This window comes from Geotrypetes seraphini, chromosome 6 (assembly GCF_902459505.1).
Source record: "Geotrypetes seraphini chromosome 6, aGeoSer1.1, whole genome shotgun sequence".
NCBI lineage: Eukaryota > Metazoa > Chordata > Amphibia > Gymnophiona > Dermophiidae > Geotrypetes > Geotrypetes seraphini.
In genome coordinates, this window is record NC_047089.1 from 205,446,537 (window position 1) to 205,470,817 (window position 24,281).

Below are 24,281 nucleotides of genomic sequence, written 5' to 3' on the forward strand. Positions count from 1 at the left end.
ACTCAACTGTTTAGGGAAGCTAAAGTGGATAGAGCTAGGATCAGGATAGGGTATGGCTGGGACGAAGTGGAAGTTAAAGTTAAAATACTGGGTAGGGCAAAACCTAGTCAAAAGTAGAACAGAGGGGCACTGTTGAACACTGCCAGGAAGGACACTTTCACGATTGGGCTCTGGTACAGCTGTGTACCCGGTACTTGTTACTGATAAGTTTCCCTTGACTGTATCCATGACATCCTGTCTCGCCTGTTTAGATTGTAAGCTCTTTCAAGCAGGGACTGTTTTCTTATTTGTTGTGACGCAGTGCTGCGCTGCATGCGTCTTGTAGCGCCATAGAAATAATAATTAGTAGTAGTAATATATACACTAGGAATTATGTAGCAAAAAAATCAAAATACAATAAACAGAAAAAATTTGTGCATCTATTTCCAGAATACTGCAAAAATTAAACATTGAGCTGCCTCAGCACTGTTGACCATATGAACAATAATGATATTCAGCATTATTTTTAACAGAAATCATGCAGTTTAATGGCAACCATAAAATGACTTACCTATCAGGTTTTTTAGTAGTTGGTAAATGAGCAGCATGCTTCCTATTGCTTGTAGTTGTTTAATTTTATCTTCGCTGTTTCAAATGCTTAGAGAGCAGCAGTCTGAAGGGAAGATTCTCTAATGTGGGCATCTCTCCTGCCAGTCTTCCATTTGGGGGTCTTTTTTTTTTTTTTTTTTGCATCCGGGGGAGGGGGGCTGAGATGTCAAGCCTTCACCCACAAAGCAGCAACTCCCATAGTGGAGTGTGCTTTCAATGTGATCAGTGGTTGTTTACCACAACCCACATACATGGAGGAAATGGCCATCTTAATCCATCTGGAAAATGAGACTTTAGACACCGGCCTCCCTTTCTTGGCATGACATGTGAGAGCAAAAAGGTGATCAGAAATGCAAAACCCAGTTACTTCAAGGTACCAAAGAAGCACTTGCTTGACATCCAGCAAATGCAATGCTTTATCCTTTTTCTTAAACCCTGTAGTTCTTGATTGATATGGAAGGCCAAGACTACCTTCGGTAAGAAAGAGAAGATCGTGCGTAATGAGAGCCCTGCTTTCGTGAACCTAAGGAATGGCTCCCTGCAGGAGCTTGTAACTCAAACTGTCTCGCTGATGTAAATTGCCACCAGGAACACTGTCTGTACTGTAAGATTGAAGAGGAAAGCCTCCTTCCTGTAAGAGCTCATATGGAGCAGCACTGAGACCTTGCAAGACAATGTTAAGGGAAAGGGGAACACTCAAGAGGGCACAATCGCAGAGCTCCTTTAATGAGCTGGGTGACATTGGGTGAGTGGCCAAGGAGCCTCTTTCCGCTTGAGAATGTACTGACAAGCCCCTTCTATAGTCCCTCCTGCAAAAAGTCCAGGACTAATGTCGTGGGGGCCGGTCTCTGGAATAGCTCCGAAATCTAATTCTGGAGCTTCAGGTCTGAAATGGAAGCCTGCTTAGCGTAACTTTAGTAGTATCTCCTGCCCTCTGTCTGATCCAGAACATCCGCAGAGATATCATAGGTCAAGACCTTGCAAGTAACTCTGATAAGATCATACAGAGCATCAGCAATGTAATTCACTCCAGAGAGGAGCATTTGGGGATCTTCCTCCTTTATTGGGTCAGAGGCCCAAGACAGGTGAGTATGACAAGAACATGCCACAAGGAAGATGCAGCTGCTAATTTAATCCCTAGGACCAAAGCTTGAAATTGATGCTTGAGTAGCAAGTCCGCTTTACGGTCCCAAGGATCCTTTAACATCATCCCTCCATCACTAGGAAGGAAGGGTTGTTTAGTGACTTATGCTTCCAGCAAATCCACTTTCAACTGAACTGCTGGAAATCTGGCTCCATCGGATATAGTTTGGTCATAGTCTTAACCACTGGCGAATCCCAGTGGGCAGCGACCAGATTAGTGATGACCAGATGCAAGGGAAAGAAATGCGGTCAGAGCCATAGAACTGAGCACTCAGAAACAGCAGCTGGCAGGACTTCCAGCTTTAATTCTTGCAGCAAGGTAGAAATAATGCTCGAAAGCACAGAGGCCCTGAACAACTAGCATACTGTTAGGTCTTCCCCCTGATCCAGTGTCACCATCCCCTCTTGACTGCTTTCCTCCTGCAAGAAGCAGACTCTGCCAGGGAGACTTCATACTGGGATAGAGTGGCATGGAATTAGACTTGCTATCCTCCCAGTCTGTGCTTGACTGAACCTTCCGGTTCAAGTCTGTGTCCTTGTCTGGTCGGGGCACCTGTCGAGGGGTGAACCCCTGCACCGCCACCACAGGTGCATTGCTAACAGATACTGAGGACCCTTGGCAGGTCAAATAAGCATTCTACATCAGGCTCACAAAATCCGGTGTGAAGCCTGGTACTGTGCATGGCCATTACAGATTCAGAGGGTCCTGGGAAGGGTTTCTACCTCTGGGGATGCGCCTCCTGTAGATCCCCAACCCTGGAGGATTCCGAGGAGGCTGAGGCTCCCGCCCCTCCCCTACACACTCCCATCACATGCGGACATAGATGCTCCTCAGCCGACCATCCAACACAAACCTGGTATGAAATAGTGATAAAAAGGCCCGAGGAGTACACCTCATTTGATTTTCAGCAGAATCGAGGAGTTTTGAGGCAGATGGAAGCAAAAGAAAAAAAGATAGTTTAAAATCCAAGATGGCCAACACCAGAAAAATTGTGCCAAACACAGCCCATGGAGACTTCCTGAAGGAAATAAAATCACAAGGAGGGGTTTTGGAGGTGGGGACCTGGGCTATGGGGTCAGAAATTTTCAAACTCAACTGTAAGACTCCCCCTCCCCCCAATGTTTCTCATAGGCTTCAATAACCTTACTCACTGTGCCATGTTGTCTGCCTGCTTTAGCTTAGGATTTCAGCTGGACTACTACAAATTGATCCTACAAAGCATTCAACACTAACAGAAAGCACAGTTACTTACCGTAACAGGTGTTATCCAGGGACAGCAGGCATATATTCTCACATGTGGGTGACGTCATCTACGGAGCCCCAGCGCGGACAGCTTTTCAAGCAAACTTGATTGAAGTTTCAAGTTTGCTACACTGCACCACGCATGTGCATGTCTTCTTGCCCACTAGAGGGCGCATCCCCACCTCGTGGTCCTCAGTTCCTTAACCAGCAAAGAAGCCATCCCCGGGGAGGAGGGCGGGTTGTGAGAATATATGCCTGCTGTCCCTGGATAACACCTGTTACGGTAAGTAACTGTGCTTTATCCCAGGACAAGCAGGCATGATATTCTCACATGTGGGTGACCTCCAAGCCAACCAAAAAAGGGCAGGTGGGAGGATGGCAATTTAGGAAAACAGATTACGTAACACCGACTGGCCAAACCGGCCGTCGCTTCTGGACAAAGAATCCAGACAGTAGTGGGAGGTGAACGTATGAACCGAAGACCAAGTGGCAGCTTTACATATGTCCTCCACAGGAGTAGATCGGAGGAAAGCAACAGAAGCTGCCATCGCCCTGACCTTATGCCCCGTGACTCTACCATGGAGCGTGAGACCAGCCTGAGCGTAGCAAAAAGAAATACAAGCAGCTAGCCAGTTGGACAAGGTGCGCTTGGAAATAGGATGTCCCAGCCGATTAGGATCAAAGGACAGAAATAATTGAGAAACCTTCCGATGGGACTTGGTACGTTGGAGATAAAAAGCCAACGCCCTCTTACAGTTCAGCGTGTGAAGCGCCACCTCACCAGGATGCGAGTGGGGCTTCGGGAAGAACACCGGAAGAACAACAGACTGATTGAGGTGGAAATCAGACACAACTTTAGGTAGGAATTTAGGATGGGTGCGAAGAACCACCTTGTCATGATGGAATACAGTAAAGGGCGGGTCCGCAACCAAAGCCTGTAGCTCAATAATCCGACGAGCAGACGTGAGCGCAAGTAAAAAGACCACCTTCCAAGTGAGAAACTTAAGAAGAGACTTATCAATAGGCTCAAAAGGAGGTTTCATCAGTTGAGCCAAGACCACATTAAGATCCCAAACTACAGGAGGAGGTTTCAGAGGAGGATTAACATTAACTAAACCCCTCATGAAATGAACCACCAGAGGATGAAGATAGAGAGAACGTCCCTCTAGATGCCGATGGAAAGCAGCAATAGCACTCAGATGTACCCGGATGGAAGTTGTCTTCAACCCAGACTCGGACAAATGCAACAAATATTCCAGCACCGAGGACACCGGAATCAAACTTGGATCCAGATGGTGCGAGGTACACCAGGATGAAAATCTGGTCCACTTCTGAGAATAACAAAGCCGAGTCGAGGCCTTGCGCGAGGCTTCCAACACCTCCCTAACCGCCGAAGTCAGGGGGAAAGGAACCAAGCCGTCAGATGTAAAGACTGAAGATTGGGATGCAACAGCGAACTCCGACTCTGAGACAGCAGAGAGGGAAACACCGGCAGAAGTAGAGGCTCCCTGGTACTGAGTTGAAGAAGCAGGGAGAACCAGTGCTGACGAGGCCAACGAGGCGCAACGAGAATCATAGTGGCGCTGGATGACTTGAGGTGAACCAACGTCCTCAAGATCAGAGGAAAAGGAGGAAACGCATAAAGGAATCTCCCTTCCCAGTCGAGAAGGAAGGCGTCTGCCTCGAGACGGTCCTGGGAGTAAATCCGTGAACAGTAGAGGGGCAGTTTGTAAGTCTCCGGGGAGGCAAACAGATTCACCTGAGGCGTTCCCCAGCGGTCGAAGACCTCGCGCAGAACTCGGGAGTTTAGCGACCACTCGTGCGCCTGGAGAAGACGACTGAGTTTGTCGGCCAGACAATTCTTCACTCCCTGAATGTAAACCGCCCGCAGGAAGATGTTCTGGGAAGTCGCCCATTCCCAAAGGCGCAAGGCCTCCTGGCACAGGGACCTGGAGCCCGTTCCCCCTTGCTTGTTCACATAATACATTGCCACTTGGTTGTCCGTCCGTACCAGGACCACCTGATTGCGCAGCAGATGACCGAACGCCCGAGCTGCCAGAAAGATGGCACGAAGCTCCAACACATTGATGTGACACAGACGGTCCTCCTCCGACCATAACGCTTGAGTCCGCAGACCGTCGAGGTGAGCCCCCCACGCATACTCCGAAGAGTCCGTGGTCAGAACCTTGTGATGTGGAGGGACGAGAAAGAGCAAACCCCCTGAAAGATTGGAAGAGTTGGTCCACCAACAGAGCGATCGTCTCAAAGGAGTGACCTCTACAGGGAGGGAGAGCGGGTCTCGATCCTGATGCCACTGGGAGGCCAAGGTCCACTGAGGAATTCTCAGATGCAATCTGGCAAACGGCCTGACATGAACTGTCGAAGCCATGTAGCCGAGTAGAATCATCAGCCTGTGCGCAGAGACGGAGCGCTGCCGCAGAATCTGGCAGGCCAGGCGAAGCAGAGCCTCCAGTCTCGACGAGGGAAGGAACGCACGAAGGCGAACCGTGTCCAGCACGGCCCCGATAAACTGAAGGGATTGAGCCGGGCACAACTGCGACTTGGGAAAATTTACCTCGAACCCCAGACGTTGAAGATAACTGATAGTCTGTCGGGTCGCTGAGATAACCCCCTCCCGGGACGAAGCCTTGATCAGCCAATCGTCCAGGTAGGGGAAGACCTGCAGTCCCTGAGATCTTAGGGCAGCCGCGACCACCACCATACACTTTGTAAAGACCCGAGGAGACGAGGCCAGCCCGAAGGGAAGGACGCAATATTGGAGGTGCAACTCCCCCACCTGGAACCGTAAGTACTGGCGGAAGGCGGGATGCACCGGAACATGAGTATATGCTTCCTTCAGGTCCAGGGAGCACATCCAGTCCCCCGATTCTAACAGAGGGTACAGGACTGGAAGGGACAACATACGGAACTTCTCCCGGACCAGGAACTTGTTGAGCCTCCTGAGGTCCAGAATGGGGCGTAAGTCCCCTGTCTTCTTCGGGACCAAAAAATAACGGGAGTAAAACCCCCGTCCCCTTTGGTTCGGGGGCACGGGCTCCACCGCCCGAAGGCTCAACAAGGACCTGGCTTCCGCCAGGAGAATAGGAAGCAGGTGTCGACAGCCAGGAGAAGCTCCCGGCGGATGTTCTGGCGGCATGGCCAAGAAGTTTAGCAAGTAACCCTCGGAGATGATCCGGAGCACCCAAGCGTCCGACGTGATCTCGGCCCAGGCTGGAAGAAAGGCCTGCAATCGGCCCCCGATAGGAAGGGGGTCTTTTGACAATGCGGAGGGGGCCCGCCCCCCAACCGTGCATCACGTCAAAAAGACGGAGCAGGTTTAGACGCTCCTTGCGCTAGAGGCTTTGGTTGGGACGCCCTGCCCTGCTGCTGGGGGCATCGGGGCGGTGGCCTGGAGAAGGCCGGCGTCGACTTCTGCGGGTACCGCCGCGGAGGGGGTCTAAACGGCTTCTGCGGCGGAGCCCGGGGTTTGGGACGGACCAACGAGGCAATAGAGCGCTCGTGTTCAGACAAACGCTTGGTTGCCGCCTCCAAGGATTCATCAAACAACTCTAAGTCAACACATGGAAGATTGGCCAGACGTTCCTGCAAATTTGGGTCCATATCCAGGGTACGGAGCCATGCCAGGCGGCACATGGCCACCGAGAAGGCGGACACTCGAGAGGCGAGCTCAAATGCGTCATATACCGCATGGAAGAGGTAGAGACGCAGCTGGGACAAATTGGACATAAAAGCCCCAAAATCCTCCTTATGGGAATCCGGCATGACTCCATAATACCTCGGCAACGACTTCACCATCTGTCTCAAATAAGACGAGAAGGTGAAAGCGTAATTTAGGACCCTAGTCGCCATCAAAGAGTTGGAATAGAGGCAACGACCAAACTTGTCCAAGGTCCATCCCTCCCGTCCGGGGGGAACTGCCGCAGAGACCCTGGAAGGCTGCGACTTCTTCAAAGCCTACTCCACCAGTAGGGACTGGTGGGACAGCTGTGCCTTATCAAAGCCCTTGCACGGAACAGTGCGATACTTGGACTCCATCTTAGAAGGCACCGCTGTGACTGTAAGAGGGGAGTCAAGGTTCCTCAAGAAGGTCTGGCTAAGAACCTTATTAAGAGGGAGCCGAGGCGTCTCTCTGGGAGGAGAGGGTAAATCCTGCTCCTCCAAAAACTCCTTGGTGTACTGTGATCCTGCTCCCAGATCAAGGTCCAAAGCCCTTCCCATATCCAGAACGAATCTAGAGAAAGAGGAGGGCTTTGAAGGTGGAGAGGGAGATCGAGACAAGCGCCTCGCCAAAAAGGAAGGAGAAGCCTCGCGTGAGTAACGAGGTTCCCTTCCCGTGCCAGACCCCGAACCCCAAGAAGCTGCCCCGAGCGATCGAGGCGGGGTCGGGGACCGCCCATGTCCCGAGGAACCCCTTCGGGAAGTCCCCGGGGTATGGGGCACCAAGGCACACCCCTTCCGTCTTGGCGAAGAGTCCCTCGAGCACTCAACCTCAGACAAACGAACAGCCTCGGGTTATCGAGGCGTAGTTCGGAGACCCGCAGGGTCTCGGCCCCGGTCAGCGAGGAGCAACCGCGGCGCCGAGGCGAAGCCCGTTGGCGGTTGGGCTTCCTCGATCGACGCTTCGCCTGAGGCCGACCCGAGGGCGAGGAACCTCGGGAGGACCTCGACGAGGACGAAGAGGAAGAGATCCTCCGAACTCGCCGCACCTTGTCCCGAGGCCGCACACTCCGCTCAGGCTGGTCAACCGAGGCCGAGGGCAAGGTCGGGGCCAAGGCCGAAACCCCCCCCCCGGGCCCGAAGTCGAGGGCACCAAGACAGAGGTCACCGACGCCGGGGCAGCCGAGGCCGAAGCCTGCTGAAGGTGCGTGATGGCCCCGGACAGCTCCGAGGCGATAAGAGCCCGGAGCAAGTCCTGGAAGACGGGAACCCCCATCATAGTTGGCAGATCCGGGGCCGTCGGGTGCTCCCTCGATAACGAGTATTCCCGCGGGGCACCCGACTTCGGCTCTCGGGGCGGGGCCGAGGATGACCCACCCGCCCCCGCCGAGGAACTCGAGGATGGCTTCTTCGAGGCTGAAAGTGAAGAAGGAAGTGAGGACTTACCCTTCGCCGACTTCGGAGTTGAAGCTTTGACGTCGAGGGCTCCCGGGGCGAGGACGAAGGAGTCGAGGCCGAGGTCAAGGCCGGGGCCGAAGCCGACGTAGAGGCCTTCCCCGCCACGGGGTCCACTACAAAGAGCTCCGCCAACGAGCCTGACGGCGGCGGAGAGCTCTCCTCTGAAAAGTGGAGCACCGGGAACAAGTGTCGGTGGGGTGCTCAGGGCCCAGACAACGCAAGCACCACCGGTGAGGATCGGTAATAGAAAGAAGCCGATCGCACCGGGTGCACTTTTTGAAGCCCGTCACAGGACGGGACATGGGCCCAAAAACCGGCCGGGAACAAGCGAGGTCCTGCGGCCGCGGCTACCGAGAGCCCCTGGAGCCGAACGAAAAAGTTTTTTTTTTTTTAACGAAAACGGAAAGAAATAAAAGGAACAAAAAAGAGAAACACAGCGACCGAATCAAAAAAGAGATACAGCCGCGGTGACAGAAGGCAAAACTAAGAGCACAATTTCCACAGGGCTTCTGGCTCCGCGGAAGAGAATGAACTGAGGACCACGAGGTGGGGATGCGCCCTCTAGTGGGCAAGAAGGTATGCACATGCGTGGTGCAGTGTAGCAAACTTGAAACTTCAATCAAGTTTGCTTGAAAAGCTGTCCGCGCTTGGGCTCCGTAGATGACGTCACCCACATGTGAGAATATCATGCCTGCTTGTCCTGGGATAATGTGTGTTCCAAAAACCAAAAATAAGCCAGGCATACAAACAGGTAAATAAACTATAAAACCGAAATATATAGACAAAAATTAAATTGAACACCTAAGCAATACACTAGAGAAATAGAAAAATTATACATGTTCCTCTGTACTGAGCGAGTATAAAAAGATGTGAATTTTAAAAGTTATCATATTCCAACTGCTACATTATAAATTAATAAAAATAAAATAATCTAATTTTGTGCTTTTATTAAGCTTACATTTTTAAACTAGTTTTCAGAAGACAGACAGACATCCTGGTTTTGGCCTCTAAAAATTAGTTGGAGGTGCTCAATGAAAAAGGCAGCTTACTAGTGGGGTGTGTGGCAGATGATCCAGTGTCTCCAGCTGAATGCAGATTAGGTTGATCTGCTTATATCCAAGGCAAAGCACAACAAATATCTATCTATCTATATCTATCTATCTATATATAACTAAATGTAAACCATACTTTAAAAAAAAAAAAATCAACATTCTGAAATGGAGATTATTTAATAACTAGGATCACAATGGATGTCCAGAGGGAAAGAATTGCCCTGTTTGTGAAACACCCCCCTCGTCTAATGTGACCTATTTAGGAACCACTGCTGTAGGCAGCTCAGATCAGACCCTCAGAAAATTTGTAAGTACTATAGAAGATGGATCAAGCAAAGATTATTTTTTAAAATCAAAATTAACTGTAAATTGGCCAAAGTATTACATTATATTAGAGATCATAAAAAAGATACAAGGATAACCATGACCAAGTTCTGACGCACTGTACATTAAAGCTTGTTCTCTCCTTGCAGACCAGCAAGGATCTCGCTTTGTTTTCCAACTGAGAAATGAAGAGTAAAAGCTGATACCTTATTTGAACTAGCAAGGGATCTAGCGAATCTTGAGAAATAGTCTAGGATTTGGTAGCTAATATGAAAGCAGGAGGCGGCAGGGAGGAGGTGAGAAACTTCAGTGCATAAAGCCACAGAATCTGGAGATTTTAAGTTGGTCAAACAGGTAGAAAAAGTCACAGCAAGCTAGGATAATGCTTGGGTGTAGAAAGAGGAATGACCAGCAGGGAAAAGGCAGCAATAGTGCCCCTGTATGGCAAGACCTCATTTGGCATACAGTGTGAAATTCTGGAAACACCTTAAAAAAATTGAAACAAATGGGTTGAAGTCAGTCCAGAGACAGTTACTAAAATGGTTAGTAGTCATCATAAAGCATAAAAGAGGCAAAGTTAAAATAAAAAAGTACTTATTTTGGGAAAAGGCAGGTGAAGGGAAACCTAAGGAGGCATTTAAATACTTCCTATGTATTTATGCTTGGAGTCAGGTCTCTTAACTGAAATATTTGCAGTAGGTTTTAAAACAAAATCTTTATTGACTTAAAGAGTATTTACAGAAATATCTACAGACATGTCTAAGAGGTATAAAACTGGCAGACACCTGCAAATTTATACTTTAATTGCAACAAACACATACCATAAGAGCAGTTTTGTATACATATATATATAAAATGAGTTTCTTGTGAGTGCTCCAGCACCCTGTGCAAATATTTATGCAGCTTCCTCATCTTCTATCTTGGGGGCCAGATAATACTTTACATGGCCCATATCTGCAATTTTGTATTCAACAACTGTAGAATGAAAAAAAAAAAGGAAATTAAGGTCTCCAGAATGCTTAAACAGCTTAAGGGGTCCTTTAATTAAACTGCATTAGGTACTAAGGTGTGCCTAATGCAACAAAATTGACCTAACATGAAACACACTAAAGCAGGGATGCCCAAATGGTCGATCGCAATCGACCAGTAGATCGTAAAGGCAACACAAGTCGATCGCATTGCCTTCGCAATCTTTTTCTCCCTGCTGCTTCCCCAAGCCAGGCCTGGTGTGTACAAGCACAGGACTTACAAAACTTCACCTCAGACGTCAATTCTGACGTTGGAGAGGAAGTTCTGGGCCAGCCAATTGCTGCCTGGCTGGCCTGGAACTTCCTCCCTGACGTTGGAATTGACGTCAGAAGTGAAGTCTTGTGGGCCCGGCGCTTGTACGCGCCAGGTCTGGCTCGGAGAAGCAGCAGGGAGAAATCGCGTTGGTGGCTTGGGAGTGGAGGTAGGGAAAGAATCGGAGAAGTAGAGAAGCGGCACGATGGCTTGGGGGGATGGCAGGGGGAGAGAGAAAGGCAGAAATAAAGAGGGGGGCAGGGGGAGAGAGAGAGAAAGGCAGAAATAAATAAATATTGGCTTTACAGAAGAAGGAAGTGCAATCAGAGACTCATGAAATCACCAGACAAAAAGGTAGGAAAAATGATTTTTTCAATTTAGTGATCAAATTGTGTCCGTTTTGATAATTTATATCTGCTGTTTATATTTTGCACTATGGCCCCCTTTTACTAAACCGCAATAGCGGTTTTTAGTGCAGGGAGCCTATGAGCATGGAGAGCAGCGCAGGGTGTTCAGCGCAGCTTCCTGTGCTAAAAACCGCTGTCACAGTTTAGTAAAAGGAGAGGGGGTATATTTGTCTATTTTTGTATAGTTGTTACTGAGGTGACATTACATATTTTAAAGTCATCTGCCTTGACCTCTGATAAAACCCCCAAATACAAATGATAATTAACATTTTCTCTGCGTTCAGTGTGCTTTGTATTTTTCAAAATTTTATTGTTGGTAGATCATTTTGACTTGGTCATTTTAAAAGTAGCTCGCAAGCCAAAAAAGTGTGGGCACCCGTACATTCCACGTTAGTTTTGCCATTTGTGCAAACTTATGATTTTTTTTTAGGGGGGAGGGGGTTTGGAGAGGGGGAGAATGGGCTAATCAGCTATCACACTTACTAACTGGCTAGCATGTTCTTAACAGAAGCCCTTAGCACCTCCTAAATAGGAGGTGGTAAGCGCTCCAATAGCAATTATTTTAACACTAGCACATGGCCATATATTCAACTGAAGAAAGACCCTTTTTGACAGCCACACTAAAAACAGGCTTAGTGCAGAAGTAAGTCCCTCACAAGGATGCACTAAACCCATTTCTTAGTGCAGCTTAGTAAAAGAGCTCCCAAATGATCTGCTTGCCTGAATGACATAGCTAACACCCTGTCAGCTATACTTTCAGCAATGCAGCAACCTAATCGATTCAAGCGTATGAAAAATGGAAGAATAATCGAGCTAGCTAATAAAGATACTTTGTTTTACTTAAAGCAGCTGTGGAAATTTTCATTCAGTTTTTTTTTCTATAAGATCTTTAGCCTGCTTCCTGTCAATCTAAATGGAATACAGTTCAAACATTGCCATTGGATCAGAATCCTCCCCCATCAACACACGTCTGAACATCTCAAAAGAATACTGTATAAACATAAGCAGATTATTCTACATTAGACAAGACTAGCAGCCTAAGAATATGACCAACATGGAAAAAGGGAAACACAGAACTTTGACAACTCTAATGCTTACCGAGGGGTATATCTGCAGACATGCTAAGCGTGACTGTGGGTGAGAGGGGGGTTGCTTTGGTGAAGAAGTTCAAGTACCTCAGTGCAAATGTGAGCTGGACTGGCTCATTCATTTCTATTGTAACCTGAAAGGAGGAATAAATAATAATAATAATTTATTTTTATATACCGCCATACCCGAAAGTTTTAGGCGGTTTACAACAATTAAGCATGGTACATACATTACAAATCATTTGAGATTCGGCAAGTTAAATGCATACGATATAGGAAAAAATACTTACAATGTGAGATAAATAGGAGTTAATGCTCTGCACTTCTGATATCATAAACCTTCTAAGATGCTTTCAGACTTGCCCTGGAATACCCTCTTGCCCTGGAATAGCCCTTTAGATTTCCAGGATGTCCACAACAAATATGCACAAAGGGAAGAAATTCTACCAGTGTCTTAAGTTAATTAACAAATGCCATTAAAACAGCAAAAAAAGTTAACGTTAAAGTGCCTACCGGCGCCTAAATAATATGCACCGGAATCGCACCTATTTAGGTGCTTTAGGCTACCTAATACCACTATGGGTGTGGCTAACACCGGAAGTGGCATTAGCCAGCCTAAAACGCCTATGTAGGCATGATACACATCAAAAGATAGGTGCCGGAAATACCAGCCTTGAAAACCCTAACCTTCATTTCTGGGACCTTTCTTTTGCCCTGTAGAGAATCCAGGCCAAAATACCTGCTTACCATGGAGGCAGTGTATGAAAATGTCCTTACATATTCCTTGTGGATATCCTCAAAACCTGACTGGTTAAGGATAATTCTAGAAGCAGTCTGAGAAATGGCTCTAAGGCCAAACCACTCATTCCTTGCAGGAATCTGCAGAGCAAGGAAGAAGCACTGTGGATCAATTTGGAATGAGGGAATGGTGAATATATTTACATTGGTGTGATATACAAGTCTCCTTCAGATGGAAGAAGTAAGACAGATTTAACAATAGGCATTCAGAATATATTTAAAAACGGGGAAGTTTTACTAATAGGTGATTTTAACATGCCAGATGTTGATTGGGGTATCCCTATTGCAGGGTCTTCTAGAAGTAGGGAGATTCTGGATTCTCTACAAGGAGAACTGTTCCAGCATTTGGTAATGGAACCCAAGCGGGATGGGGTCATACTGGACTTAGTACTTACAAACGGGGAAAGTGTTTCTGATGTTACAGTGGGTGATCATCTGGCATCGTGATCACTGCATGGTACGGTTTAATATTAAGATGGGTATAGAGAGGGCTCATTCAAAAGCAAAGGTTCTAGACTTTAAATAAAACTAACTTTGTTCGGATGGGGGATTACATAAAGGAATTGTTGTGTTGGGTGGGAACATCTGGAAGGAGTGGAAATGCCGACAAACCTTTTTGTGAGGCAAGTAAGTAAAAGTAAGAGGAAAAGGAGGCCACTTTGGTTCTCATAAGTTGTAGCTGAGAAGGTAAGGAATAAGAGGTTAGTTTTCACAAACTACAAAAGATCGCAGAAAGAGGAAGACAGGCAAAAATATCTGGAAAAGTTAAGAGAGGCTGGTCGTGTAGTCAGGAAAGCAAAGATGCAAATGGAAGAAAAAATAGCTGACATGATAAAATGGGGAGACAAGACATTTTTTTAGATATATTAGTGATAGGAAGAAGTGCAAAAGTGGCATTTTGAGACTCAAAGGTGAAGGGAATGAATATGTAGAAGCTGATAAAGAAGAGGCCGAATTGCTTAACAAATATTTCTGTTCTGTGTTCATGGCTAAAGCGCCATGAGTGGGACCGCATTAGACAAATATAAATAGGGATGGAGGAGTAATAGACCCTGATCTATTTTCAGAGGATTGTGTTCGTGAGGAGCCAGCTAAAATAAAGGTAGATAAAGCGATGTGGCCAGATGGTGTACATCCGAGGGTGCTGAACGAACTTAGGGAAGTTCTGGTAGCTCCCCTGACCTTTTCAATGCATCTCTAGAGTCAGGAGTGGTACCGTAGGACTGGAGAAGGATGGATGTGGTCCCTCACCACAAAAGTGGAAGTAAGGAAAAAGTAGGGAATTACAGGCTGTAAGTCTGACTTCTGTGGTAAGCAAATTAGTGGAAACGCTTTTAAAACAGAGAATGGTCAAGTTTCTGGAATCCTGTGGATTACAGGATTGGAGGCAACATGGAGTCACTAGAGGTAGGTCTTGTCAGACAAATCTGATCAATTTCTTTGACTGGGTGACCAGAGAATTGGATAGAGAATGTGCGCTAGATGTGGTGTATTTAGATTTTAGCAAAACCTTTGATAGTATTCCACAGACATCTGGGTGTGATTGTAAGTGATGATCTTAAGGTGGCCAAACAGGTTGAAAAGCTGACGGTGAAAGCTAGAAGGATGCTAGGTTGCATAGGAAGAGGTATGGCCTGTATAAGACTCTGTTGAGACCTCATTTAGAATATTGTGTACAATTCTGGAGGCCGCACCTTCAAAAAGATATAAAAAGGATGGAGTCGGTCCAGAGGAAGGCTACTAAAATGGTGTGTGGTCTTCATCATAAGGCATATGGGGACAGACTTAAAAAATCTCAATCTGTATACTTTAGAGGAAAGGCGGGAGAGAGGATATGATAGAAATGTTTAAACACTTATGTAATATAAATGTGCACGAGTCGAGTCTCTTTCATTTGAAAGGAAACTCTGCAATGAGAGGGCATAGGATGAAGTTAAGAGGTGATAGGCTCCGGAGTAATCTGAGGACATACTTTTTTTTACAGAAAAGATGATAGATGCATGAACAGTCTCCCAAAAGAGGTGGTGGAAACAGAGACTGTGTCTGAATTCAAAAGGGCTTGGGATAGGCACGTGGGATCTCTCAGAGAGAAAGAGATAATGGTTACTGTGGATGGGCAGACTAGATGGGCCATTTGGCCTTTATCTGCTGTCATGTTTCTATTCCAGTGCTGCAATACAGCCACAAACCTTTCTGATCACCATTCTGTCAGCCATTAGTGACTTGTCATAAGCCGACTTGTAAACAACAGCTTTGATGAAGTACCCCAAAAAGATTTCAAATGAATGGCAGAAAGTTTAAATGATGGAAATTACTACTTCTGAAATGGTGATCATAACTCCTGAAGCTGAAAAGATAGCACGTTAAGAGGAGAAAACTGTTTAAATAGTTGTGTAATACTAAGCTTGATAGGTCTTGGAGCTTGTTGACACGTAACAGAAAACCTGATATTTATCAAAAGCGAGATCCATCCTAGGAGTGAAGTTCATTTGTGCCAAGTAATGTGTAGAAAGCAATGTTATTTACCGTAACAGTTGTTATCCAGGGACAGCAGGCAGCTATTCTCACTAGTGGGTGACGTCATCCAATGGAGCCCCGATGCGGACATCTCACAAGCATACTTGCTTGTAGAAACTTTTAGAAGTTTCGAGTTGCCCACACCGCACATGCGCGAGTGCCTTCCCGCCCGATGCACCGGGCGTGTCTCCCAGGGGAGTTGGGTGAGACGTGAGAATAGCTGCCTGCTGTCCCTGGATAACAACTGTTACGGTAAGTAACATTGCTTTATCCCAGGACAAGCAGGCAGGTATTCTCACTAGTGGGTGACCTCCAAGCTAACCACAATGGGATGGAGGGAGAGTTGGCAACTTAGGAGAATAAATTCTGTAACACTGTTTGGCCAAACTGTCCATCCCATCTGGAGAAAGTATCCAGACAATAGTGAGAGGTGAAGGTATGAACCGAGGACCAAGTGGCAGCTTTACAAATCTCCTCAATCGGTGTCGATCTGAGGAAAGCTACAGAGATTGCCATTGCTCTGACCTTATGGGCTGTGACTTTACTGTGAAGGGGTAATCCAGCCTGGGCATAGCAGAAAGAGATACAAGCCGCCATCCAGTTGGAGATGGTGCGCTTAGAGATAGGGCGTCCCAACTTGTTCGGATCGAAGGAGATGAAAAATTGAGGAGCAGTTCGGTGAGGCTTGGTGCGTTCCAGGCAGAAAGCCAAAGCACGCTTACAGTCCAGAGTGTGAAGAGCTGATTCTCCAGGATGAGAATGTGGCTTCGGAAAAAATACAAGAAGAACAATGGATTGATTCAGATGAAATTCCGAGACCACCTTGGGGAGGAATTTGGGATGAGTGCGAAGGACCACCTTGTCATGATGAAACACAGTAAAGGGCGGATCCGCAACCAATGCTTGAAGTTCACTCACTCGACGGGCAGAAGTGAGGCCAATGAGAAGCACCACTTTCCAAGTGAGAAATTTCAGAGGAGCCTTGTTAAGAGGTTCAAATGGAGGCTTCATAAGTTGAGAAAGGACAACATTGAGGTCCCAAACCACTGGAGGCGGTTTGAGGGGAGGATTGACATGGAAAAGTCCTTTCATGAACCGGGAAACCACAGGATGTGCAGAAAGAGGTTTCCCCTGAAGAGGCTGGTGAAACGCAGCAATCGCACTAAGATGAACTCTGATCGATGTAGACTTGAGGCCAGAGTGAGACAGGTGCAAAAGGTAGTCCAAAACAGAGGACAAGGAAGCATGTTGAGGCTCCTTGCGCTGAGAAAAACACCAAGTAGAGAATCTAGTCCATTTCTGGGAATAGCATTGTCTAGTAGCAGGCTTCCTTGAAGCTTCCAAAACATCCCGCACAGCTGGTGAAAACTGAAGGGAAGTTACGCTGAGAGGAACCAAGCTGTCAGATGTAGCGACTGCAGGTGGGGATGAAGCAGAGATCCCCGATACTGCGTAAGCAGAGACTGAAACACTGGCAGTAGGAAGGGCTCCTTGCTGCTGAGTTGCAGAAGAAGGGAGTACCAAGGCTGCCTGGGCCACCGAGGAGCAATCAGAATCATGGTGGCCCTGTCGGACTTGAGCTTGACCAGAGTCTTTTGAATGAGAGGAAACGGAGGAAACGCATACAGAAAGAGATTCCCCCAGTCCAGAAGAAAAGCATTTGCCTCGAGACGATGAGGAGTGTAGATCCTGGAGCAGAACTGAGGCAGTTTGAAGTTGTGGGGAGCTGCAAACAGGGCTATCTGAGGCATCCCCCACAGGACGAAGATTTGATGAAGGGGCGTGGAATGGAGAGTCCACTCGTGAGGCTGGAGAAGACGACTCAAGTTGTCCGCCAAGGCATTGTCCGCCCCCTGAATGTAGACAGCTTTGAGGAAGGTATTGTGGCGAATCGCCCAATCCCAAACTTTCAGAGCTTCCTGACAGAGGGAGGCCGATCCCGTGCCTCCCTGCTTGTTGACATAATACATGGCAACCTGATTGTCCATACGAATGAGGACCACCATGTCATGAAGTAGATGCTGAAAAGCAGTGAGAGCATTGAAAATCACCCTGAGTTCCAGGAGATTGGTATGGCACTCATCCAAAAGCCCTGGGTGCGGAGCCCGTCCAGATGAGCCCCCCAAGCATAGGTCGAGGAGTCGGTCGTGAGGACCTTCTGATGGGTAGGCACATGAAACAGCAAACCTCTGGAAAGATTGGAAGAGAGCATCCACCAGCGAAGTGACTGCAGCAGAGCAGGAGTGACCTGAATGTGATGAGTCAGAGGGTCGGAGATCTGCGACCATTGGGAAGCCAGGGTCCACTGAGGAATCCGCAGGTGAAGTCTGGTAAAAGGAGTCACGTGAACCGTAGAGGCCATGTGGCCCAGGAGCACCATCATGTGTCTCGCCGAGATGGACGGGCGAGAAGAGACCGAGTGACAAAGATGAAGAAGAGCCGCCAGGCGCTGAGGAGGGAGGAACGCTCTGAGTTGAACAGTATCCAGAACAGCTCCGATGAAGGGGAGAGTCTGCGAAGGTTGAAGATGGGATTTGGGAAAATTGATCTCGAATCCCAGACTCTGTAGAAATCAGATCGTCCTCTGAGTGGCCCGCACGGCCCCCTGAGATGTGGGATCCTTGATGAGCCAGTCGTCGAGGTAGGGAAACACTTGCAAACCATGGTTCCGGAGTGCTGCAGCCACCACAACCAGGCACTTGGTGAAGACCCTGGGAGACGAAGCCAGGCCGAAAGGAAGCACTCTGTCCTGAAGATGAAGATGTCCCACCCGAAATCTGAGGTATTGACGGAAGGCCGGATGGATGGGAATATGAGTGTAGGCCTCCTTGAGATCCAGGGAGCATAACCAGTTGTTCTGCTCGAGGAGGGGATAGAGAGAAGCCAGGGTCAACATGCGAAACTTCTCCCTGACCAGGAATTTGTTGAGCACCCTGAGGTCCAAAATAGGATGCAGGTCGCCCGTCTTCTTTGGAACAAGGAAGTATCGGGAGTAAAACCCCCTGTTCCACAGGGATCGGCTCGACGGCACGAAGCCGGAGCAAAGCCTGAGCTTCCTGAAGAAGAAGGGCGGTCTGGGTTAAGTTGAAAGGATACTCTCTTGGAGGATGTTCCGGAGGAACATGATGGAACTGAAGAGAGTATCCCTCCCTTATGATGGAAAGGGCCCAGAGGTCGGTGGTTATAGTCGTCCATCGATGGTAAAAATGATGGAGACGACCCCCGATGGGAAAAAGCGGGGAGGGCAGAACGGTGGAAGTTCTGCTCCCTACGAGACAGTCAAAAAGGCTAGGGAGCCTTGGGGACAGCAGAAGGTTGAGGCTTCTGTTGGGGCTTCTACTGATGCTGCCTCTTCACCGGCGGCCGAATGGCGGAGGCCTGCTTCGGCGGGTAGCGTCGCTGATAAATCATAGGAGGATGAGCCGGACGAGAGATGGCAGGCTTGGCCTTCTGACGGAGGATGGACTGAAAAGATTTTTCATGCTTGGATAACTTCTCCGTAGCTGCCTCAATGGACTCATCGAACAGGTCCGCCCCTGCACAGGGAAAGTTCGCCAGTCTGTCCTGGAGGTTCGGGTCCATATCGCGCCTCATGGCCACCGAACAGGCTGCCGCCCCGGCCGAGAGCTCAAAAGCGTCGTAAGACGACTGCATCATCTGCAGGCGTAGCTGGGACAACGATGCCAGTACCTCGGAGTACTCGAAGCGAGCCTGAGAGTCCAGATAGGGCAAAAAGTTTTGCAGGATGGAGAGGAAAAACTCGAAGTAGGTGGCAAAATGAAAGCTGTAATTGAGGATTCAAGAAGCCATCATCGAGTTCTGGTAGATGCGCCTGCCAAAATGGTCCATGGTTTTGTCCTCCCGGCCAGGAGGGGTGGAAGCATAGACCTGGGAGGGGTGAGACCGCTTCAGAGAGGATTCCACCAATAGAGACTGGTGCGAAAGCTGTGCCCCATCGAAGCCCTTATGGTGCACCGTGCGGTAGCGAGCATCCAACTTCCCCGGAAACGCCGGGATGGAGTAAGGGGTCTCGAAGCACCGCATGAAAGTCTGGTCCAGACGCTTGTGCAGAGGCAGGCGCAGAGACTCGACAGGAGGTTGAGGAAGATGCATCGTTTCGAGGTACTCCTTTGAGAACTTGGAACCCGAATCCAGGGTGATATCCAGATCCACCGCCATCTGCCTCAGGAAAGACGAGAAGGACAACTGGTCCGCCAGAGCCGGGCCACGAGGCAGGCTCGAAGACGATGAGGCGGCCTGGTCCGCCGATGTCGAGGACCGGCACGGAGAGAACGAGCCCACGCAGTCTTCAAGTTCTGGCATGGGAGGAGGGGGCGAGTATTCCAGAGAAAACTCCCGGAAGGGTTGCTTCCGACGAGGCGAGGTGTGCCTCGATGAATGCCTCGATCGACGACCGGAGCTGTGTCGAGAAGCAGGCCTCGAGCGACGGGGTGAGCGACGCCCAAATGAGGCAGCCACCGAGTAGATGGGACTGGAGGCCGTGGATCGAAGCAGCAACGGCTGAGACGAGGTCCCCCGAGGCGCTCCCCAAGGTTCGAGGCCCGGCATCGCCGAGGAAGGGTCCGGACCAGGCAAGCCATGGAATGAAGGTATCGACTCCAAGGGTGGCATGGGCAAAGACTCTTCTCCCTGCAAGACATGCCCCAAAGCCAGACCAGACACTCGCCGAGACTCTGCTCTCAGCAATGAGAGTGTGCGCCGAGGAGGCACCGGAGGCGGCTCGACCTCGAGGGAGGCTTCCGCGTGCTCAGGCTGTATATTGGAGAGAAGCGTCGGCCCATGTTTGGTCAAGAGCTCGACAAACCTCTGCTCCATCAAGGCATGAAACGACGCCGGCAAAGAGGGATCCACATCAGAAATGGGACCTCCTGCACGGACGTCGGTCAGCCGGCCGCCAGGGGGCTTGGATTTGGAGGCCTTGGGCACCTTAAGCACCACTGGAGGGATAGGGGGCTGCGCTATCTGACCTGAAGAGACATCAGAAGGCACCGCAGCCTGCGTCGAGGTGGAAGCCGGCGTGAACGAAGCAGGCTTGAGCAGACTCGAGGCCGAAGTTGTAGAATCGGAAGTTGAAGGCGTGGCGCCCTGGGAAGAGGGCCGCACCGAGGACGCCTCCATGCCAAACAGCGACTCCCACAAAATACAGCAACGCTTAAACGCACGTGCTGTGAGCGTGGAGCAAGGCTGGCACGATTTCGGAAGATGTTGAGGACCGAGACACTGAAGACAGCATCGATGCGGGTCCGTCAATGAAATCGCGCGCTGGCACTTGACACACTTTTTAAAACTGGTAACAGGCCGGGACATAGGCCGAAAAAGCTCCGCCGCAAGGTCGAAGCCGCGGGGCCACGGCCACGTGACCTGCCCAGTCGAACATTCGAACAAAATTTTTTTTTTAATGCAAAAACAACAAAACGCAACATGAGCCAACAGGAATGAGCAAAAGAACCCAAACCCGCGGGCACAGAAGGCACAAAAAGGGAACTTCGCGCAGAGAGTTCAAAGGCAAACTTCTCAGCTCCGCGGAAGAGAAAGAACTGAGGAGACAAGCCCAGTGCATCGGGCGGGAAGGCACTCGCGCATGCGCGGTGTGGGCAACTCGAAACTTCTAAAAGTTTCTACAAGCAAGTATGCTTGTGAGATGTCCGCATCAGGGCTCCGTTGGATGACGTCACCCACTAGTGAGAATACCTGCCTGCTTGTCCTGGGATAATTAATCCATTAGAAACAGTTCCCTGTGAGATCAAATGTAACATTAGACAGCATGGGCAAGTAAAGGTACATCTTTACATTAAATTGGTGGTGCCACATTTTCCATTTGAGACCACACAACAATCAAATCTCACTCGGATTCAGTTAAAGTACATTATTACTACAAACATCAGAATTTATACTGTAAATAAATTCTTACTGCATCATCCTCTTTATCCACATTAGAAGTCTGAGATAGTTTCACATTTCCAGTACCCAGCTCACCACTGGCAGAGAACTTCACACCATCCTTTGCACAAGAGATCACAACAGCATCCCCAATTTGGCTGAGATCCCGACAGATACGGGCAAATTCACCAGAAGGCATTTTTATTATACAGCTATACTCTTGTTCCTGCAAATGATGAAAAAAAAATATCATTGCATCAAGAAAAGCAGTGATGAAGTTGGAAGAGGCAATGGTCTGGCCTTGCTTCTAAACTTACTGGTGCTTATCAACAGCTTATTTGACGGCAGTTATCTGGGATGTAAACTATTAATAGTGCAGCCTATAACTTCATGTTCCTACTCTTTCAAAAAGCTCTGTCATGTCTGTCCCTATATGGTTGTATAAAAATGTTAAAAGAACAATCTGCCGGGGACAATTTGCTCCTTAGTAAAGGTTACATTGGGGGGAAGAAGTGCATTTTGAATCACTGGTTACAGGACTCTCCACCCACCATCTGGTATTGGCGCGATCTTTTAATGGTCTGGGAATCTCTGTCAGCCCGGTTCTCCAGGCACCGGAGTAAGATCTTTCTATCTGTTTGGTCTTCTTATTTAAATACTCTATCCCCTACTAGCAAGAGTCAAATTGTAAACAGACTGCAGAAGCCAGCAATACTCTTACTGTCTGTTACTTGATATTAGATTTGGGGGGGGGGGTGTTTGCAGTGGGGTAGCTTTCTTTGGCTGAGTCTGAGTTATAAGAACCCAAACCTGATCTCTGTTTGTTTAAACTTTTGTTATATTTGTTAGGTTTTGCTATACTTTTCTTATTGGAAAAATGTATCTGTTTGTATTGCTCTATGCTTTATTTCCTGAATAAACTGTTTAAAAAAAAAAGTGAAAGGATGTGCATTCAGCTGGGCACAGCTCCACCAGGGCAGGATTAACCAATAGGCCAAGTAGGCACGTGTCTAGGGCCCGAAATGGTCAGTGGGCCCGATGAAGGAGGGCATCAACATTGTTTTTCCAAACAGCAATGGGCTCCTCCTGCATCGATCGGCAACGCGGGCCCCCCCCCATTGACGGAAAGTAAGACAAGCAAGCAACGCGGGTAAGAAAGGCAATGGGAACTGTAATTGTGCAAGCGGTGCTGCTTGCCCAAAGCTTCCCTCTGATGCAGCTTCCTGTTTCCGCCTGGGCGCATAGTGGGGTGGGGCGGGGCAGGGGGGCCCAGTGTGCCTAGGGACCCTCGACGAATTAATCCTGCCCTGTGCTCCACTACTGACAAAACTCCAAAAGGGTGGCTGAAGCACCATGACTTACTGGGATTCCAAGCTGTTCCACATCGAGATCCATCAATTTCATCTCATAATCTGACACCTTCTCCTGATCTGTGAACAAAAAATATTAGTTCAAGTAACATTCTTCCATAAAGAGCAAAAACTGATAGAAGGCAAAGTTAAAAGTCCACCTTTCCAGATATTATAGCTCAGGTGGGAACAGAAAATGCACACCAGGCAGACAAAACAAGTTTCCGGGTACAACTTATGCAAGTATCCTGTTTGCAGACTTATCTTTTAAAAAATCTTACAACTGAACAGATGTGAACCAAATATAAAATATATAAACAGATGGTTTGGGTAGCTAGAAAATATGATCACTCTGCCGTCTACAAAGATGAGTTGGACACCCAAGTTGAAGTTTGGACCACAGACCTTTGGTCAACTTTCCTGCTCAATTAGGACCTTTAGCAGTGTGCTGCCACCTCACTCACTGGAACTCTATTTTGAGCACAATGGGAGATAACAAAAAAGTCAGATAGAGTGCTGCCAACTTTGCTTAAAGAATTAGGTTTCTTTCATAAAAATGTCTATGGCAGTGGTCTTCACTAATTTTAAATTGGGGCCACTTTGGATCCAATGAGCTGAAGGAGAACTGCCAAATATCTTCCCATGCAAAGTCACGACACTGCTGGCCAGGGTGTTTTCAAGACATCCGATACCCCAACATCCACCTTCAAACTGGTATTCCATGTATCCTCAAGGAGGTGGGTATTTCCAAATGCATTCCCTTCATCTATTGAGAAATGCCTTGTCCTTCAAGCATGTGGCTCTTCCTCCCATTCACTTCCCTCTTTCTCTCCTGAACTTGGTTAGCAAGTAGCAGAAAAAAAAAAACCCACCCCAGGATGAGGGCCGTCCCAGAAGTCTCCAAGGGCCATTGAAAAATTATTGTCTAGTGTGTTTTTTGCCATTACTGTGTACTTTGTTTCAGCTGCTTAGCTCTGCCAGCCACAAGAAGCAATCATAAACCAGCATGAACAGCAGTATCTTTGGAAATGGAATAGAGAAAAGATAAGTGCATGGGATTCACTATTTCCACCTGGCAGGTAGATGGATTCTGAATGACAGCACTGGAATTAGCAAGCGATGCCATGAAGCTGGGGCTTCTAAAAGTAGCTGTTTCTTTTTAAAAGCAGTGTTGCTCCTCCCCTCCCACAAGACCTGTACATTTATATTCTGCACTATTCAAAGTTCTAGGTGGATTACAAAAGGACATACATAGCAGTAATTTAAGACAGTAAAGAATGGACAACTAGTGAAAATTATAGTGCAAAAATTGGTCCAAGGTGGTTAGCAGACCCCATAGGTAAGCAAGAACAGCATGGTGATCAGACATGACCATTTCCCTTTCTAACCTCCACATAGAGGCTAAACACCAACTTTAAACATTGTGGGGGAGGGAGTAATCAAGTGTGCTAGGT

At 48.2% G+C, this 24,281-nt stretch overlaps 1 protein-coding gene across 1 annotated transcript in view; it reads right to left on the bottom strand.

Moving 5' to 3' along the window:
- Window positions 1–10,182: 10,182 nt before the first annotated feature.
- PCNA (proliferating cell nuclear antigen) overlaps window positions 10,183–24,281 on the bottom strand; it is a 31,122-nt gene continuing 17,023 nt past the window's right edge. The window contains exons 4-7 of the mRNA XM_033948954.1: window positions 22,841–22,908; window positions 21,510–21,704; window positions 12,273–12,396; window positions 10,183–10,461 (exon numbers count right to left, since the gene is read on the bottom strand). Of these exons, the coding sequence (XP_033804845.1) occupies window positions 10,382–10,461; window positions 12,273–12,396; window positions 21,510–21,704; window positions 22,841–22,908 (467 nt within the window). The 3' untranslated portion in view covers window positions 10,183–10,381. The remainder of the gene's footprint in view (window positions 10,462–12,272; window positions 12,397–21,509; window positions 21,705–22,840; window positions 22,909–24,281) is intronic.